We start from the raw sequence: 19,345 nt of genomic DNA, 5'->3' as shown, positions 1-19,345 counted from the left end.
CGTTACATGTCCAATACACCATTTTATGTGCTTCGTAACTTCACTCTGATACTGAGCAACAGATTGGCAGTTCAAAAACCTAGTATTTGTGGCAAGATCTTTTGTCTAGTGAGTCAGTAAATGCAATTTAGTTATTACTCAGTAATAGCAGAATAGAGTCAAGACTGTCATTGCAGCATGCAATGGGACTTTTGCTTTTTCAAGGCACACCCTACTAAACAGTACTTTGCAGCAGGAGAAAAAGGAAAGAAGCCAGACCTCATCATCTATGATTATCCTTCCCTGAGGCCCTACAGGATACTGCGAGGTACTGTCAAAAGTTCTATTTTCACTTTACATTAAAAAATGCCAGTGCTTATAGATCCCACTAGATGGAGAAGCTGTTCTCTTTAGAGGTTTAGGGGGAAATAACAACCTTTTGGTCCTTCAAAGCAAAATAGAAAATACTGTTTCTATTGCATGGGAGGGGACACTTATTTAGCAAGAAATAGTCACCTGAGAGCTATTTCCTAGTGGAAAATATTAATAACTTAAAAACTAAAATTAAAAAATCTGCCTATAGTTTCTTCCTCTTTTTTTGTGATTGTATGTATGTTTCTTCAGGTGGAACAGAGAAAGCCTATGTTTTTGGTGATTTCAGCAATGCTGGCACTTTGCTGGCCAGTGTTGGGAGCAGCCCTGACTACATGCTGACTATCTGGGACTGGAAGCAAGAAAAGATAGTGTTGAGGTCAAAAGCTTTTTCACAGGATGTTTACAAGGTCTCATTTTCTGCCTATAATGAAGAGCAACTCATTACATCTGGAGCAGGACACATTAGGTAGGTTTATTGATTAACATTAACTAACAGAAAAACATCATTAGCAAATGTAGAGCATTGAGGAATGCAGTACAAACATAAGGACATTCAAGTCCTTTAGCCATTGAGCAAAGGTTTTTGACACTTTTGCTGTGCTGTTCTTGATGTTGAATACTGGTACCACTGGCTTCATTCTTGCAATTCCAACAAGGTCTGGGGAGATTTAATAAAAGGTATTTATATATACATATCTTCTAGCTGTTAACATAGCATATGTGCCCCTGTGCCTTTGACTGTGCCTGGGGAGGTTTATACTGGATACTAGGACAAATGTCTTTATTGAAATAGTGGTCAGACATTGGAATAGGTTACTCAGGGAGGTGGTGGAGTCACCATCCTGGGAGGTGTTCAAGAAACATGTGAACGTGGCACTTCAGGGCATGGTTTAATGGCCATGATGGTCTTAGGCTGAAACTTTGACTCTGATCTTAGATGTCTTTTCCAAACAAAATGATTCTGTGATTCCATAATTCTTGAACTCATCTGCCATTTGGGCAACCCTTAGAACTGATTACCAAGTCATGTATCAGAAACTCTCTGATATCACCTTGCGAAATAGATGCTTCCATGTCATGGATTCAGTTGAACCTGCTGCTGTTACTCATACCATGCTACAGTCATGCCAGCTTCAAAATGTGAAAACACTAACTGGAGCAAAGCATTATGAGGCTTGAAGCTCAGATTGCATCATGGGTGGCTTCCTGTTCAGATTGCTGCTGTTGGGTTCTGAGATCGTGGGTGTTGGCTCTTTCCTGCAGGCATGGCGGTGGAATGGGTGGGAGCTGGGTAGGGCATGGGTTTTGATTTTCTGTTTATGCTGCTTTTTCCCTCTGCATTTCACTGCACTTCTTCTGCAAATAGGGTAAGCTAAGGTAATCAGGCATTGTATTATTAGATCAATTAGATTATTAGCTAAGGTAATTGCACATTTGGATTATGATGTCTCATGTTGTATTTAAACTCTTATCTCATCGTCTCAACCCTGAGATTTGTGTGCTACTTTTCTACTCAATTTTGTATTGAGGGAGCAGGAAGTTTAGCCCTTGCACAAACTATTACATTCCATGAATTCTAAATTCCCTTCTCTGATACGGTTATGAATCCTTTTCTGTGGAAAAAAAAACCACCAAACCACAAAACACAAAACCAAACCAACAATCAACCACAGCTTTAAGTTCATTGGGACAGTGATTAGCTTTGTGTTCTGTATTTATTATAGAACTACAGAATTGTGTTGGTTGGAAAAGACCTTTAAGATTGAGTCCTACTGTCAACTTAAGACCACTATGACTGTATCCCAGAGTGCCATGTCCACATGTTTTTGAACACCTCTGGGGATGGTTACTCCACCACCTCCCTGGGCAGCCAGTTCCAAGACCTGACCACTCTATCCATAAAGGATTTTTTCATAGTATCCAATCTAAACCTGTCAGGGTTAATATAGCAGGCACTTAAGAGATGACTTGGATGTTTTTGTAGTAGAAATGATGGGTTTGTAGTAGAAATTATATGTTTGCAATCATAAGACATCTGAAGTTTCTTTCAAAAGGTCAAAATCTGAGACTTGCTCTATAGTTTGGTTGCAAGGTGCTGAAACACCAAATGGCTTCTTTAGACCCAGAACAAAAGTAGTTTAGAATACATTACTTATGGAAAACTGATAAAAGAAAATCTCTTATAAAGCTTCTTTAGAGCTATTATACTATGAGTAAACTCTGACCTAGCTTTTATAACATAAACATGACCTTTCACTGCAATGTGGTCTCAAATTCCAATTCCCAACACCTGTTTGAAAGGTAATGTCTCCAGCACACGCAGTGAACTCTCTTTAATTGTATTAGGTATTAATTTTTCTGTAGTGCACTGATTTCAAGTTATGTTCTATACTGATAAAAATATAATGATCAACTAGAAATGGTTATGACATCTAGAGTAAAAAATTTGGCTGAGTGACATTTTATAGTCAAGCTCAAGCTTGTGGGGGTACTTAGCTAAAAGTCAGTGAAGACCATAGTCCCTCAGATTTACAAAGCTGAGCATCACGTACTGAGGACAGCGAAAGTAAAACAGATTACCCTTAACTAGTTGTATTTGTGGTAGCTATGCATTTTACACTTACTGAATTTAAATAGTAGTTTAATCTTAATTCTGCCAATTCCAAATCATTTTCCTCTCTTTTTCATGGGGAATAGTATAGGGAAAATTTTCTGTAATTAAAAAGCTTTATCTCATTTAAAAAGTAAAATCCCAAGATCCCCTATGAAAAAGAATAATAAATGAATGCACCTCACTTCAGAGGCACCCCTGGTAAGGTTATTGCAAGGTCCAAAAGGGGCTGAAGAGTGTGTTTAGAAAAGCTTGTATCAGAGTGATGTTTTTTCTGTACTCAGATTCTGGAAGACAGCTCTCACATTCACTGGCCTGAAGTTACAAGGAGCTTTGGGCAGGTTTGGAAAAACAGCAGTAACTGACATCACAGGTTATGTGGAGCTGCCTGATGGGAAAGTAAGTCAGAAAATGTTAAACTGTTTTTGTGTTCTCTCTCATTTTAATGTAAAGTCTACTAAGTTGGAGAGTTACTATTTGCTTCAAAGTAATTTGAATTAGACCCTCAATGCACTGCTCTGGTAAGCAAATATTGACATTAATTCACTAAAAACCTGTCTGGCATGGTAATAATAGAAAAATATGGTTAGTGTTGCAATTTCCAGACAAAAGATCTCTGTTGGCTTAGAGCTGAGGCTCCTCTAATGGAGTAGGGAAAGCATTAGTATTAAAGAAACACAAAGATTCTTAGCCCTAATCTTTAACCATTTCAGTGCACGTAAATTACATCATGTTGCAAAAAGTGGAATCTTTACACCTTTTCTTGCAAGTATCTGGACGTTGTTACTGATTTCATGCTTCCAAGGAAGGAAGCCACAAATGTTAACTAGATTCTTCAGAGGGCTGGAGAACCTCTTCAGTGGGAACAGGCTGCAAGACTGGGGGCTGTTCAACCTGGAGAAAGGAAGACTGGTGAGATCTTATAGTGGCCTTCCAGCACCTGAAGGGGGCCTACAAAAGAAATGGGGAGGGACTTTGTACAAGAGCTTGTAGGGAACCAGACAAGAGGGAATGGATTGAAGCTTGAGGAGGACAGGTTTAAACTGGATATTAGGAAGAAATTATTTACAGTGAGGGTGGTGAGACCCTGTAATGGGTTGCCCAGGCAGGTCATGGATGTCTGTTCTCTGGAGGTGTTCAAGGCCAGGTTGGATGAGGCCTTGAACAATCTGGTCTCGTGGACAATGTCCTTACCCATGTCAGGGAGGCTGGAACCAGGTGATGTTTAAGGTCCTTTTCAACTCAAACCATTCTATGATTCTTGCCAGTATTTCTGAATAGTGAAGTGTCAGTGCTTATGTGCATATTTTCATTTGCATTGAAGGTTATCTCCGGGTCTGAGTGGGGCAACTTGCTGCTTTGGGAAGGGGACCTCATTAAGGCAGAGCTCTGCCGAGCTGGGCAGAAGCCCTGTCACAGTGGCCCTGTCAGCCAGTTAGTTCTGGAGGGAAGAAAGCTTGTCACTATTGGAAAAGATGGCTTCGTTCGGGTGAGTTTTCCTTCTGCTCTGTCATTAGATGTGCAGATTTGTGGTCTGTAGGTAAATGTTATAATTACCAGACTTTATGTAGGCAATTTATGTAGTTTCTTTGTGAGAATTAATTTTTTAGAATAAATAGAATAAGAGCACATCTCCACAGTCTATGTGTTCAAATCAGGTAGTGTTCACGCAACGTTCTCTGTAGAGTAGTAACTAAATGATTTTTTACTCTGGTAAATCAAAATAATTTTCAGTGATTTCTATAAAAGCATTGTCCTTGCCTGCATTCTAAACATTGGGGTTTTTTAATTTGTAGTTTTGCTTAATCTTTGATTTTCAGGCTGTCAAGGTCCAGAGGAGCAGAGATTAACAGTATCTCTGTCCAGAGGAGCTAGACCAGTTCTTAGGGATTCCGTGTTGTGAAATTAAGGTGCAAACGAGACCATAGATCACCACGAAACTGTTTATTAAAGGATAAGGTTGGGCAAAACGGAGGGAGAGAGGGGGAAAAGGGGGAGAGAGAAAGATCAGAACAGAGCAAGAGAGGGGAGAAGGGGGAGAGAGAAAGATAAAGAGATCGATGGAGAAGAAAAAAAGGAGCAGGGAAGGGGAAAAGGCTGTGATCATATTACCCTCAGTCACAGATGAAGGGAAGAGAGAGAGACGGGTGCGTGGCCCAGGGATGATCTTCTGTGGAGTTTGTCCGAGTTTCTCCAGGTGGTGTGCAGTTCTGGTGGTCTGGTGATGGTCTGCCCTCGGTGGTCTGGTGGAGATGTCACTGGTGGTCCGATGGAGGTGTCACTCTTGGTCTGGTGGGGATGCCACTGGTGGTCTGGTGGGAATGGCACTGGTGGTGCGGTGGGAATACCACACTATGTCTGCTGGTGATGTCACTGGTGGTCTGATGGGAATACCACACTTTGGCAGGCATTTCTCCTGCCTTTTTATACAGTTTTCTGCTCAGTGTCCAGCTGCAGCTCTCCCAGGGCATCTTCCTGTGCATTCTCACACATTCGCAGGGGTCCGGCGTCGCCGGGGGGAGGCTTCCTGGGCAGTCCAGCCAGGGTGAGGTCTAGGAGTTTCAAAGGTATTGTCTGTTGATTTGCATCTCAGAGCTTTTGGGCCAAGCACCGAGTCTGAGTCCCAGAAGTAACAAGATTAAGGAGAAATGATGCAATCTTTATCTTTGTTGATTAACAAGAGAGAGGATCAGACTCTCACACAGGCCTTGGTGTTATTGCAAAGAATAAACTACAGCAATATTTGAAATGCATTTTCTGAGTATTTGAAAGCTTAGATTATGATAATGACAAAAATTAACTACTCTCAGATTTATACACTAAGATACAGGAATAATTAAAAGAAAAATCAACCTGAAGTTAAGCTGTAATTCTATAAATTAAAGTCAAAAAGCTTTCCATATTCATACCACAAATTTCTGCACTCCCCTCTCAGTTATCATGGATTTTTCAATCATGTTTGCCTGCTCTTTAAGGGAAGACAAGATGTGTATTGTGCTGATGTGTGGAAGACTCAGATAACCAACAGAAAGCTGAGCTTTATAGACAGGGGGGAGTTTCAAACACTGCAAAGTTCTTCTTTGTGTTGTGTTTTATAATTGATATAATCCTATTAAGAAAATTCACTCAATTTCAAGGTTGCCAACTGATTTCTTGTCCTTATGCCACAGAACAGAACATGGATATGTTAGGTTTCTCATACTTTCTTCTGTGCTGTTTTAGTATGAGCAATGCTGCAGGCAGGCAGATATTTACACTTCACATTTCTGAGTATTGTGTCCAGTTCTGGGTTCTGTAGTTCAGGAGAGACAGGCACCTCCTGGAATGAGGCAAACAGAGGCTATGAGGATGATGAAGGTCCTGAACATCTGTCTTATGAGGAAAGGTTGAGACACCTGGGGCTGTTTAGCCTGGAGTAGAAGAGGCTGAGAGGAGATCTGATGGGTGTTTACAAATGTGGCCAGTAGGACAAGGGAGGTTATTCTTCCCTTGTACTCAGCACTGGTCAGGCCACACCTTGAGTGCTGTGTCCAGTTCTGGGTTCCTCAGCTCAAGAGAGATGTTGAGATACTGGAACATGTCCAGAGGAGGACGACAAAGCTGGTGAGAGGCCTGGAACACAGCCCTGTGAGGAGAGGCTGAGGGAGCTGGGGGTTCAATAGCTCCAAGTGCAGGGTGCTGCACTTTGGCCACAACAACCCCATGCAGAGATATAGGCTAGGGTCGGAGTGGCTGGAGAGCAGCAAGACAGAGAGGGATCTGGGGGTGCTGATTGATACCCGCCTGAACATGAGCCAGCAGTGTGCCCAGGTGGCCAAGAGAGCCAGTGGCATCCTGGCCTGCATCAGGAATGGTGTGGTCAGCAGGAGCAGGGAGGTCATTCTGCCCCTGTACTCTTCACTGGTTAGACCACACCTTGAGTATTGTGTTCAGTTCTGAGCTCCCCAGTTTAGGAGGGACATTGAGATGCTTGAGCGTGTCCAGAGAAGGGCGACGAGGCTGGTGAGAGGCCTTGAGCACAGCCCTACGAGGAGAGGCTGAGGGAGCTGGGATTGGTTAGCCTGGAAAAGAGGAGGCTCAGGGGTGACCTTATTGCTGTCTACAACTACCTGAGGGGTGGTTGTGGCCAGGAGGAGGTTGCTCTCTTCTCTCAGGTGGCCAGCACCAGAACGAGAGGACACAGCCTCAGGCTGTGCCAGGGGAAATTTAGGCTGGAGGTGAGGAGAAAGTTCTTCACTGAGAGAGTCATTGGACACTGGAATGGGCTGCCCGGGGAGGTGGTGGAGTCGCCGTCCCTGGAGCTGTTCAAGGCAAGGTTGGACGTGGCACTTGGTGCCATGGTCTATCCTTGATCTCTGTGGTAAAGGGTTGGACTTAATGATCTGTGAGGTCTCTTCCAACCCTAATGATACTGTGATACTGTGATACTGTGCAGCCTGGAGAAGAGGAGGCTCAGAGGTGACCTCATTGCTGTCTACAACTACCTGAAGGGAGGTTATTGCTAAGTGGGGGTCAGTTTCTTCTGCCAGGCAACCAGCAACAGAACAGGGGGACACAGTCTCAAGTTGTGCTGGGGGAGGTCTAGGCTGGATGTTAGGAGGAAGTTCTTCCCAGAGAGAGTGATTTGCCATTGGAATGGGCTGCCCAGGGAGGTGGTGGAGTTGCCATTCCTGGAGGTGTTGAAGAAAAGCCTGTCTGAGGCACTTAGTGCAATGGTCTAGTTGATTGGACAGGGCTGAGTGATAGTTTGGACTGGATGATGTTGGAGGTCTCTTCCAACCTGGTTGATTCTGTGATTCTATCCACCTTAAGGGTGAGTGCTAAGAAGGAGGGACCAGTCTCTTTTCAGTGATGCTCTGTGATAGGATGAGGGGCAACAGCCAGTTTGTAATACAGGAACTTCGACCTCAACATGAGACAAAAAATCTTTGCTGTGAAGGTGCTGGAGCACTGGAATAGGCTGCTCAGAGAGGTTGTACCTACCTTCTCTAGGTACTTTCAAGACTCATCTGGACAGATTCCTGTGTAGCCTTCCTTATATAATCCCTTCCAACCCCTACCATTCTGTGATTGTCTGAGGCTGTTGTGTGTAGCTCTAGTAGTACCAGGACTGAATTTATCCAATATTGTTTCAGAATTGGGTAGAGAACTTTTGCATATACTTTGCATTGCACCCAGGTAGATCAGACAGTAGTTGCTGATTGTCACTGTTCAAAGTTGCATTCATAGCAGCAAAGCAGGTTTCATACTCTGCCTGGAGAATCTACACTCCATGGTTTCTCATAATTCTCAATTTTCATATTAATTGTATGTGAAAACATAAACTTTTTTTTTTTCATGCTTCTGACATCATGAAGATGTGGAACCTCAAGGTAATAGAAGCTGCTGATTCTGTGGATGACACAGGGTTACTGGAGGTAGAGCCTGTGAATGAACTTCTTGTTGGCAAGAATGTCAGTCTGAGCTTCATGTCAAAAGTTTATGACAGTGGACAGTCTGTTTGGTATGCTCAGGTAAGATACACTTAAGGACATACATCATAGTGAGGGAGGTGGTGCTGAGTAACAGCAGGAGTAGAATATAGATCAGTATGTTTGCTTTGGATAGAATTTAATCTTCTGTGTATATCTATGTGTATATATATATAAAATATCTTCTTTCAAACACTGAAATAGGCTTTCTAGATAGGTAGCTTATGCCCTCAGCCTCTCAGTGTTTCAGAAGCATCTGAACAATGCTGAAGACAATCTCATGATGTCCAGTAAGTCAAAGCACAAAGGCAATCAAATCAGAGGGCAATCCCCAATATCAGTACAGGCTGGGGGATGATGAAATTGAGAGCAGCCCTGCAGAAAAGAACTTAGGGATACTGGTGTACATGAAGCAGGACACAAGTCAGCAATGTGTGCTTGCAGCCCAGAAAGCCAGTGGTGTCCTGGGCTACATCAGAAGAAGCATGGCCAGCAGACTGAGATGTGCAATTCTGTTCTTCTGCTCTGGTGAGAACTCACATGGTGTACTGTGTCCAGCTTTCAGGTCCCTATCACAAGAGAGACATGGACCTGCTGGAGCAGGTCTGTAGGAGAGCCATGAGGATGATTGGAGGGCTGGAGTACTTCTCCTACAAAGACAAGCTGAGGGAGTTGAGATTGTTCAGCTTAGAGAAGAGAAGGCTTCAAAGAAACCTTGTAGCTACATTTCATATCTGAAGGGAACCTGCAAGAAGACTAGGAATTGACTCTTTAGAAGGGCTTGTGGTAACAGACTGAAGAGCAATGGTTTTTGTGTTGGAACAGAACAGATTGAGGTGAACATTAGAGGAAGTTCTTAACAATGAGAGCGGTAAAATAAAATATTGGAACAGGTTGGCCAGGGATGTGGTTGAGGCCAAATCCCTGGAGACATTCAAGACAACACTGATGTTACCCTGTGCAGCCTGATCTAGTTGGAGGTGTCTCCACTCGCTGCATAGGGTTTGGACTAGGTGACCTTTCAACTTGATGGAATATGTGAGTCTGTGAATGCCCTTAACAACATTCATTAACTTAGCCAAGCCTGAGATGCTCCAGCAGCTGGCCTAAATGATTGTTGTAGGTCTCTTCCAACTAAACTATGCTAGTCTCTATTTTTAGTGTATAATACATCAGCAGTGTGCCCAGGTGGCCAAGAGAGCCAATGGCATCCTGGCCTACATCAGGAACAGTGCGGCCAGTAGGACAAGGGAGGTTATTCTTCCCCTGGACTCGGCACTGGTCAGGCCACACCTTGAGTCCTGTGTCCAGTTCTGGGCCCTTCAATTCAAGAGAGATGTTGAGGTGCTGGAACATGTCCAGAGAAGGGCAACAAAGCTGGTGAAGGGCCTGGAACACAAACCCGATGAGGAGAGGCTGAGGGAGCTGGGGTTGTTTAGCCTGGAGAAGAGGAAGCTCAGGGGTGACCTCATTGCTGTGTACAACTACCTGAAGGGAAGTTGTAGCCAGGTGAGGGTTGGTTTCTTCTCCCAGAAAACCAGCAACAGAACAAGGGGACACAGTCTCAAGTTGTGGCGGGGGAGGTCTAGGCTGGATGTTAGGAGAAAGTTCTTGCCAGAGAGAGTGATTGGTATTGGAATGGGCTGCCCGGAAAGGTGATGGAGTCACCATCCCTGGAGGTGTTCAAGAGGAGACTGGCTGAGGCACTTAGTGCCATGGTCTAGTTGACTGGATAGGGCTGAGTGATAGGTTGGACTGGATGATGTTGGAGGTCTCTTCCAACCTGGTTTATTGTATGACTCTGGCTTTCAGAGCTAGAACTGTATAACAACAGGAAAATATCAAAAGGTATTGTCCAAGTTGTGCTATCCTGACCTCAATGAATAGGAATGACAGGACCAATATCACCACATTTCAGTTTCATAATGATCATCATTAAGGAATTTTTAAGGAGCAACTTTGGGCAGTTTTATTTGCAAATTCAGTTTGGAAATATTTAAGTTATTTGGTTTGGTTTTTCTTTTTCAGGACACCAATGGAGTAATCTGGAAGCTGGATTTGTCTTTTCGAAATGCGGTAGGTTTGTTTTCTTTTTCTTTCTTCTGACTTCTTGGCAATAACTTCCTTTTGCTATGCTGGATGCATCTGCAATGAAGTTTGTGTTTTCTAAAGCTGCACAATTTTAGCATTGAAACATACTCCTCTGCCCCACTAATTTGTTTGCATGATGTTATTGGTTATAATGATTTACAGGATTATCAAAACAATTTGATTTTTGATTCTTGACTTTTTGGGTGACAAATTGAAGTTACCTTAAAGGAGTTTATTCTCATGAACTCCTGCTTAAAGTTGCATAGATGCAGGAAATTAATTCAATGAGTACTCATGTATGCTATCTAGATAGAGACAACAGTAAGGACTGCTCCAAACACCTAAATGGCATAAAGAACTAGGAAAAAAACAAGAAAATGAGATGTTCTTCACATGTTTTATCCTATTAGGTTCTCATTATACTGATGGAGATGTTTTTGATGGAGAAATACATGACAGTTAAAATAGGAGCATTTAACTTTTGCTCCCAAACATGCTAAAGTAAATGGGAACAATCTTTTTCGAGTGGAATAAAGTTACAACCTGTAACCTGTTTACAACAGGTAAAATTATGTTCCAAGAATGTTATGGTAGATTAAAGATGTACAAAACGTACCCTAAAAATTAGTGCATAAAGTGTATAACAAAACCTAGAATTCTTGTGTGATGAAATGATTTCCCAAGCAGTGTAAGCCCCTAGGCTTGAAAGCATTTTTTTGCCTTCAGAGCAACAGATCTTTGTTAAAAATACTAATTCCAAGCCTGAAACAACTTAATGAAAGGCAGAAATATTTTATATTGAGAGTGGTGAGACACTGGCTCAGGTTGCCAGTGCCGAGAGGTGGTAGATGCCTCATCCCTGGAACCATTCCAGATAGGCTATTTGGAGCACTGAACAGTGTGTTCTGGTTGCAGTTATCCTGTCTGACTGCAAGAGGTTTGGACTAAATGATCTTTAATGTTCACTTCCAACCCCAGTCTGTAATTTTGTGGTTCCAATTCCCTTTTATTTTAACATAGAAAATGGTGGACTTTAATATACCTACACTAAATTTGATTCTGACCTTCTTATGAATGTACCAAAAAATATAGGTACCTCATGTGTGCAAAATTTTGTTCACCCAAATAGCACCTGTCCAGATTTTTCAGGTTTGCTGTAGGCCTGTCTAGTAGTACTTTGCAAGTGCAGCTTCAGAATCACAGAATTGTTTTGGTTGGAAAAGACCTCTAACCTGATAAGCATTAAGCCATGTCCTGAACTGCCATGTCCACATGTTTCCTGAATACCTTCAGGGACAGTGACTCCATCACATCCCTGGGCAACCTGTTCCAATGCCTGTAGCAGAACTTCTGTTTTCCTCTGCATTGCAGCCCTGTCATCCAGAGTCCCTGTATACCTTCCACTCTAAAAGCATTGAGGCCATGAGTGTCTCTCCCATTACATACCTTGTGGCCACTACTGCTCTTGACCGTAAGTACACTCTTCCATTCTTCTCATACCACTGTAATTACTGGTTTTGAAGAGCAATGATGCTTCGTTTGGAACAATACTCGTTTGGACTGTAGTTCTCTATTTGCTCTTGAAAAGTCACTTTACAGACAACTGTTATTCCTAAGTTCTTTAACAATTAAGGCAAATCATTAATGTTTCCCATTAATGCACTAAGACTGCTTCATCTTGAAAGCTTGAGGATTTTAATGAGAGAAAATGTTAATGGGAAGCTTAGTAAATACCATGCTTTGAGGAAATAGCTGAAAAGAAACAGTTGGTTTGAATAGTTGGTGTAAAAGGCTCTGGGTGGGATTTGTCTGGGTTTTTTTAAGGAATTGCATATAACTATTATTGTGTAAGTCACAACATTTGTGGCTTCCTTAGTAAATGCAGTAGCTGTCATGCTTTCACCAACAGCTAATGTCCCATTACAGGTATTTTATTTGACTTGTATAAATATAGCAGTTTAGACCTCTCACAACTGGCTTATTGTGCTTTGAAGGAATAACCACTGTGCAGAGCATTAACAATGTCATTTACACTTCCCAGAAAATGCTCTGAGGTCTTTAACACAATTCTCATCAGCAGTATCTTGTCATTTGTCTGTGTTATACAATGTACATGCTCATCTAGCCTGAAGGCAAACTCCTACCAGTTGAGCAAATGACACTTAGGATACATGCCAGCTGGAATGTTATTTTATGCAGACCAATATGTGCTCCTGCAAATCTGTTAATTTCACCTCTGGTGAAACTGGCTTTTCTTTGGACAATCTCCCATTTTCATCCATTTAAATATTTTCCTCCCCAGGCAATCCCAAGTAGTAGCATATCATCTTTTCCCATGGTGTCAGTACAGATTTTTTCCTTCCAGCACTTGCTGTACAGTAATCCTTGCAGATTTTCCTTACTTTGCCACAGTTCTGTGACTATAGAAAATTACACATGGTAGTCAGCATAGAACTTATTACAACCCTCATCCCCAATAACTCTTGTGAGTGTGAAAGCTGAAGAGTGAACAAAGCTTAGGTTTGTGGTGTTTTTTTCCTCAAGAACCATGCTAGCTGTGATATTCTATAACCATCAGCCATATCTTTCCAGGCAGGCATTTGATACTCAAAGAGAAAAAAATAGTAGCATTCTATCTAGCTTTTAATTCAAATAAATAGACGTTTCTCCATAAATTTTAACATGGAAGAGATGATGCAAGAAATAAATTCTTACTGTCTCCTTTCCCCACACAGGCACAGTTCGTATCTATGATTTCATCAGCAACAGTCAACTCAGTGAAATGAAGTTCACACAAGGAGGAACAGCACTGACATGGGCACCTACTACTGTGAGTTTTTACTGGTGTGTCAATAAAAGTGTCTGAAGGACCTATAAACCTTCCAGCACTGAAAAAGTTTGCTCACCATGGCTATGATGGAATATACTGTAGTAGTATGTATGTATAGAATCATAGAATCAACCGGGTTGGAAGAGACTTCCAAGATCATCCAGTCCAACCTATCACCCAGTTGTAGCCAATCAACTAGACCATGGCACTAAGTGCCTTTTCCAGTCTTTTCTTGAACACCTCCAGGGATGATGACTCCACCACCTCCCTGAACAGCCCATTCCAGGGCTGTATCAAGCCAATATGCATGTGCACCTGGGACCTAAGCTGAAATCACAGAACCATGGAATGTTAGAGGTTGTAAAGGACCTCCAGAGATCAAATCCAAATGGCATCCTGGCCTGTGTCAGGAACAGCATGGCCTGTAGGATGAGGGATGTTATTCTTCCCTTGTACTTAACACTGGTCAGGCCACACCTTGAGTCCTATGTCCAGTTCTGGGCCCCTCAATTCAAGAGAGATGTTGAGGTGCTGGAACGTGTCCAGAGAAGGGCAACAAAGCTGATGAAAGGCCTGGAACACAAACCCTATGAGGAGAGGCTGAGGGAGCTGGGGGTGTGCAGCCTGGAGAAGAGGAGGCTCAGAGGTGACCTCATTGCTGTCTACAACTACCTGAAGGGAGGTTGTAGCCAGGTGAGGGTTGGTTTCTTCTCCCAGAAAACCAGCAACAGAACAAGGGGACACAGTCTCAAGTTGTGCTGGGGGAAGTATAGGCTGGATGTTAGGAGAAAGTTCTTGACAGAGAGAGTGATTGGCATTGGAATGGGCTGCCCAGGGAGGTGGAGTCACCATCCCTGGAGGTGTTCAAGAGAAGCCTGTCTGAGGCACTTAGTGCCATGGTCTAGTTGACTGGATAGAGCTGGGTGCGCTAGTTTGTACTGGCTGATCTTGGAGGTCTCTTCCAACCTGGTTGATTCTATGATTCTAAAGACTGGTGCAACATGTTCAAATTTACTGTGGGCTATCAGGTATTTTATTTTGTTTTCCTGAGGTTTAAAAATCCAGTTTCGGTGTGCAGTCTTAGGAAACAGTCTTAGTTTATAGACTATATAACCCATACAGAATAATTGTCAATTAACATGAGTTAGTTAGCTAACACATTTTGAAATGACAGCCCAGACAGTCCACAAACATTTGGAGATAAATCATAAGAAACTCTTGCCAGAACTGGTCACTTTTGGAGTGTGGTGTCTATCACTTTTAGATATAATTGCTAATTTTAATTAAACAGTGTCTAATTATGTTGTTGAGGAAACATAGGAAACCTGGTAGATTAATTGCCAGCAAATTTATGGAGAAAAGTGCTTACTTGAATTTCCAAGGCAAGGGTAATGCTAAGATGGTGCTCTTACAACTGTAATTCTGGCCATGCAGACTTTCAGAAATGCTGTTAGGTGATGCTCTGTACATTCAAGAGGTAAGCTGACTGCCACAATACATAGAACATCATTACAAAACTGAGCCCATTCAGTTTTACAAATGTTCTCAAAAATCACATAGAATCACAGAGTGGTAGGGGTTGGAAGTGACTCCTAGAACTTATGAAGTCCAACACCCCTGCCCAGGAAGGTTCACGTAGAGAAGGTCACACAGGAATGCATCCAGGTGGGTTTTGAATGTCTTCAAAGGTGGAGACTCCTCCACCTCTCCTTGCAGCCCATTCCAGTGCTCCATCACCCTTAAAGTTCCTCCTCATGTTTAAATGGAACTTATTATTTCCAAGTTTGTGCCTGTCACCTCTTCTTGTGTCATTGGGCACCAGGGGCAAAAGACTGGTCACATCCTCCTGACACCCACCCTTTAAGTATTTATAAGCACTTATGAGATTGCAGAATTGTCAGGGTTGGAAGTGACCTCAGAGATCATCCAATCCTAACTCCACTGCCATAGGCAGGGACACTTCACACTAGACCAGCTTTTCAGAGCCCCATTCAGCTTGGCCTTAAAAACTTCTAGGAATGGGGCTTCCACCATCTCCCTGAGCAACCTGTCCCAACATCCTGCCACCCTCATGGTGAAGATGCCTCCTCAATCTTCTCTTTTCCAGACTAAAAAGACCCAGTTCTCTCAGTCTCTCCTCACAAGAGAGGCGTTTGAGTCCCCTAATCATCTTTTCAGCTCTTTTCTGTAACCTCTCCAGCAAGTCCCTGTCCTTCTTCAACCAGTGCTTCAATATGGGCTTAGTCTATCTGGCTGCATTTTTAAGTCCCGATAGATATTTACACATAGTTTAGGTTTATTAATTTAAGAAAAAAATAATCCAACCTACTTTGAAGTATCTGTATACCATAATACCCTCATAGGCAGGCTAGCAACCTGCAGGTTAGATAAGTGAGCAGTGACATGGAGTTAAAACTGCTTAAGCGGCTGGTCCCCAGAGGGTAGGATCACCAGCACAAAGTTTAGTTAGAGGAAAGTCTACTGATGTACCTTTAGGGTAATTATGGGTGGCAATATTCTCCTTTAATTATGTGGACACTGGAACAGGGTGCACTCTCAGCGAGTTTGCAGAGGGTGCAAATATGAGACGAGGGGCTGGCACTCTGGAGGGCTGTGCTGCCACTCAGGGCAATCTGGGCTGAGGAGAATCTCATGGAATTTAGCAAGGGGAAATGCCAGGTCCTGTGTCTGAGTAGGAATAACTCCAGGCTGGAAATCAGTTGTGCAGAGAAGCATCTTGCATCCTAAGGGGCACCAAGCTTACCGTGAGCCAGCAATGCACTCAGAAATCCAACAGCATCCTGGGCTATGTTAGGAAAGGTGTTACCTGCTGATCAGGGTAGGTGATCCTTCCTCTTTACTCAGCACTGGGGAAACCACATCTGGAGTGCTGGCTCCCTAGTAGAGGAAAGAGATGTAATTAATGAAGGGAATCAAACATGGAGCCATAAATTTGAGGTGCAGTGCTATCATACACCTGCTTATTACAGAGAGCTTCTTTTGAGATAAGGTATGACAGGATGATGTCCACAGATAACAGAAAGGCATTTTCCTCCAGCTCCCTTCTGAACAACAAATTTTTTATACCTCAGATCACACTTTTACCAATTGCTCCCAGAGCTTATCCATTCACTCTTATCTTTTCACACAACATTTCTCTTCCTGACCTGATGTACATTAGTATTGACCTATGCCATGCCTTGAGCTAGCTCAACTTATAAATCATTTCAAAACACTACCACATGTAGCTAATACCAGCTAAATCTGCAAGTTTACCTAGATCCAGCTAAAGCACAGGCTTGTTGTTTCTGCTAACACTTCTCACAGTTCAAGCCTGTGTACGTTTTTTGACTTACCTGTCAGGCCTGTGGTAAAGACTCCATAGCCTCTTCTTTCCATCTCACGTAGCTGTCCCTGTTGACAGCTGTACTGTACGTGAAGTCAGACAGATCTAAAGTCTGTGCCCTTATCTCTTTAGCAGTCATGCTCACATTTGATTCAGAGATTCACAGAATCAATTTGAAAGGGAGACTCAAAAGTCGTCTTGTCCAAACCCCCCATGTAGTCAGCAGGGACACCTCCAACTAGATCAGGCTGCATCAAGTCTGACCTTGAATGTCTCCAGGAATGGGACTTCACCCACGTCCCTGGGCAACCTGTTCCAGTATTTTATCACTTTCATTGTAAAGAACTTCCTCCTTATGTCCGTCCTAAATCTACCCTGCTCCATGTCCTGTTGCTATGAGCCCTCTTGAATGTTTTTCCCCCCAGCCTTCCTGTAAGTCCACTCCAAATGCTGAAATGCAGTTACAAGGTATCCTTGGAGCCTTCTCCAGGCCAAACAGCCTCAATTCTTTCAGCCTGTCTTAGTAGGGAAGGTGCTTCAGCCCATTCTGATACTCAATATTCAGGTGTCTCAGTTCTAGTTTAAATTTCCCAGAGGCTCAAATAGAGTTAATAGAACCAATAACAATTTATAGGATGACTTTCCTTCTCCTCCTTTTTTTTTCAAAGAAAAGGAATTAGATGTAGAGAAGAAAAGGTAAAGCACACCCAAATAAATAGACCCACTTCGATTTGGAAGTTAAAAGAGAAAACTTTAACAATAAATAAAAGGTATTTGAGGTAGGGGAGTTACAAAGAGGTGTAGAAAAGGGAAAAGAAGATTATATATATATATACAACCAGATTGATGGCAATAGGTCTGTTCACCTCTTGGACTGATGGCCACATGATAAAACAAAGAGCAGCAGGAACAGAAAAGCAGTGCTCTCAGGCAGAGAGGCAGAGTAAAAGAGAGAAAAAGGCATATAGTTCCTCTGTTTTTATAGGGGGCTAGACAGGAACTGGGAGTGGGCTAACCACTGCACCTGGAGTAAGGTTCAGGATCCACCCCTGGGGAGCAGTCAGGAGCACCTTCGGTCAGGGTGAAGACCACTCCCCCAGGAGGGTTAACCCTTTACAGCAAGATAATACAATAATTAGTTCTTTGAGTTTCAACTCTTATTCTTAAGAAGCAGCTCCTAGTCTATTTGTGTAACAGTATGAATTACCTTTTCCTCAGACCTTACAGCCACATCCTCATTAACATTTTCAGTCCCAGTGGCATGTTGTCAATAAAAAGGAAAAACACAGTCCAAAAAATTACCCCTGGTCCTCCCACTCCCTTTACAGTAGCTGGGGGCAGATGTGGCTGGGTTGGAGGGCAGAAGGGCTCTGCAGCAGGACCTTGACTGCCTGGACAGATGGGCAGAGTCCAAGGGGATGGGGTTCAATAGCTCCAAGTGCAGGGTGCTGCACTTTGGCCACAACAACCCCATGCAGAGATACAGGCTGGGGTCGGAGTGGCTGGAGAGCAGCCAGACAGAGAGGGATCTGGGGGTGCTGATTGATACCCACCTGAACATGAGCTGAGCCAGCAGTGTGCCCAGGTGGCCAAGAGAGCCAGTGGCATCCTGGCCTGCATCAGGAATGGTGTGGTCATGTGATGGTTTGGGGGTTACCCCGCCCCCCCACACTTTTGTATTTGCCCCAGCTAACTCAGACGGACCCTGGGAATATAGATGAAGCAATTTATTTACAGCTAGCAGAATTTACAAGCAGCTATTTACAATATATACAGTTATATACAATTATATACAGAAATATACAAAGGATAAACAATACAAAAGCACAACTCCCCTCCCAGAAACCTGAGTCCCCAGGAGGGGCTCTCAAACCACCCCAACACCTCCCCCCGGCCCTCTCAACCTTACCCCAGTTCTCAGGAAGAAAAGAGGTGCAGCCAAGAGGTTAGGGAGCAAGGTTAGTAGGAGCAGGATTAATGAGATGTGACCAGGTCCAAGGCAAAAGCAAGAGTGAGAGACAAAATGGAGAATGTTTTCTTCTTCTTCCCAGAGTTCTCAGCGAGACTATGAGAGAAGTTGACACAATTGTTTTTCATTTCACTGCCTGTTATCTAGTTCTGTTACCAAAACATTCCAGCTTGCTTCAAACTAGCACAATCCACCCCTTGTCTACTTCGCTCAAAGTATCGCTGAGAATTATCCAATCTAATCTAAACCAATATTTACACTAAAACAATATATACAAGTTCAGTTCACACTTCAATCAGATGTAGGTGATTCAAAAGCTCAGAACAGGGACTCTCAGGTGATGTTGGGTTCGTGCTCACGTACTGTAGATTCTATCGTAGATTCTCTCAGTGTTGGGCGCCGATGTTACCTAGAACAGAAAACTCCTAACAGCTTAAATTTAAACTCTGAATTTAAACTCTCTCAGCTAAAGTTAGATTTCTCTGTGGAATACACTGGATTTCACCATTCTCCTGCATTACCCAGTATGTATGACCAGGACCTTCAGCAGAAACCACCCCTCGGACAGGTTTCCCTTCGCCCAAAGGAGAAAATACCCAAACAGTTTTCCCTAACAGATTCTTTTCACGTACAACAGGAACTTTATCACCGTCTACTGTTTGGACCAAATCTG

At 43.0% G+C, this 19,345-nt stretch overlaps 1 protein-coding gene and 1 long non-coding RNA gene across 4 annotated transcripts in view; one reads left to right on the top strand and one right to left on the bottom strand.

The window, feature by feature from the left end:
* Positions 1 to 19,345, top strand: part of CFAP44 (cilia and flagella associated protein 44) — a 70,420-nt gene that overhangs the window by 11,133 nt on the left and 39,942 nt on the right. Inside the window, exons 4-11 of the mRNA XM_064143261.1 lie at positions 205 to 307; positions 604 to 820; positions 3,250 to 3,364; positions 4,290 to 4,454; positions 8,323 to 8,478; positions 10,465 to 10,512; positions 11,899 to 11,998; positions 13,263 to 13,357. Of these exons, the coding sequence (XP_063999331.1) occupies positions 205 to 307; positions 604 to 820; positions 3,250 to 3,364; positions 4,290 to 4,454; positions 8,323 to 8,478; positions 10,465 to 10,512; positions 11,899 to 11,998; positions 13,263 to 13,357 (999 nt within the window). The remainder of the gene's footprint in view (positions 1 to 204; positions 308 to 603; positions 821 to 3,249; positions 3,365 to 4,289; positions 4,455 to 8,322; positions 8,479 to 10,464; positions 10,513 to 11,898; positions 11,999 to 13,262; positions 13,358 to 19,345) is intronic.
* On the bottom strand, positions 15,636 to 17,644 carry LOC135175316 (uncharacterized). Of its 3 annotated transcripts, none has more exons than XR_010302323.1 (4): positions 17,570 to 17,644; positions 16,714 to 16,786; positions 16,185 to 16,255; positions 15,636 to 16,101 (listed from the first exon to the last, which is right to left on the bottom strand). It is a non-coding gene; the product is annotated as an uncharacterized LOC135175316 (long non-coding RNA). The 3 variants fall into 3 exon arrangements; XR_010302324.1 differs by having other exon boundaries at positions 16,714 to 16,781; positions 17,570 to 17,637; XR_010302325.1 differs by lacking the exon at positions 16,714 to 16,786.

This window comes from Pogoniulus pusillus, chromosome 5 (assembly GCF_015220805.1).
Source record: "Pogoniulus pusillus isolate bPogPus1 chromosome 5, bPogPus1.pri, whole genome shotgun sequence".
NCBI lineage: Eukaryota > Metazoa > Chordata > Aves > Piciformes > Lybiidae > Pogoniulus > Pogoniulus pusillus.
Note: the sequence above shows the minus strand (reverse complement) of the source record. Positions and strands in the feature narration are given on the sequence as shown.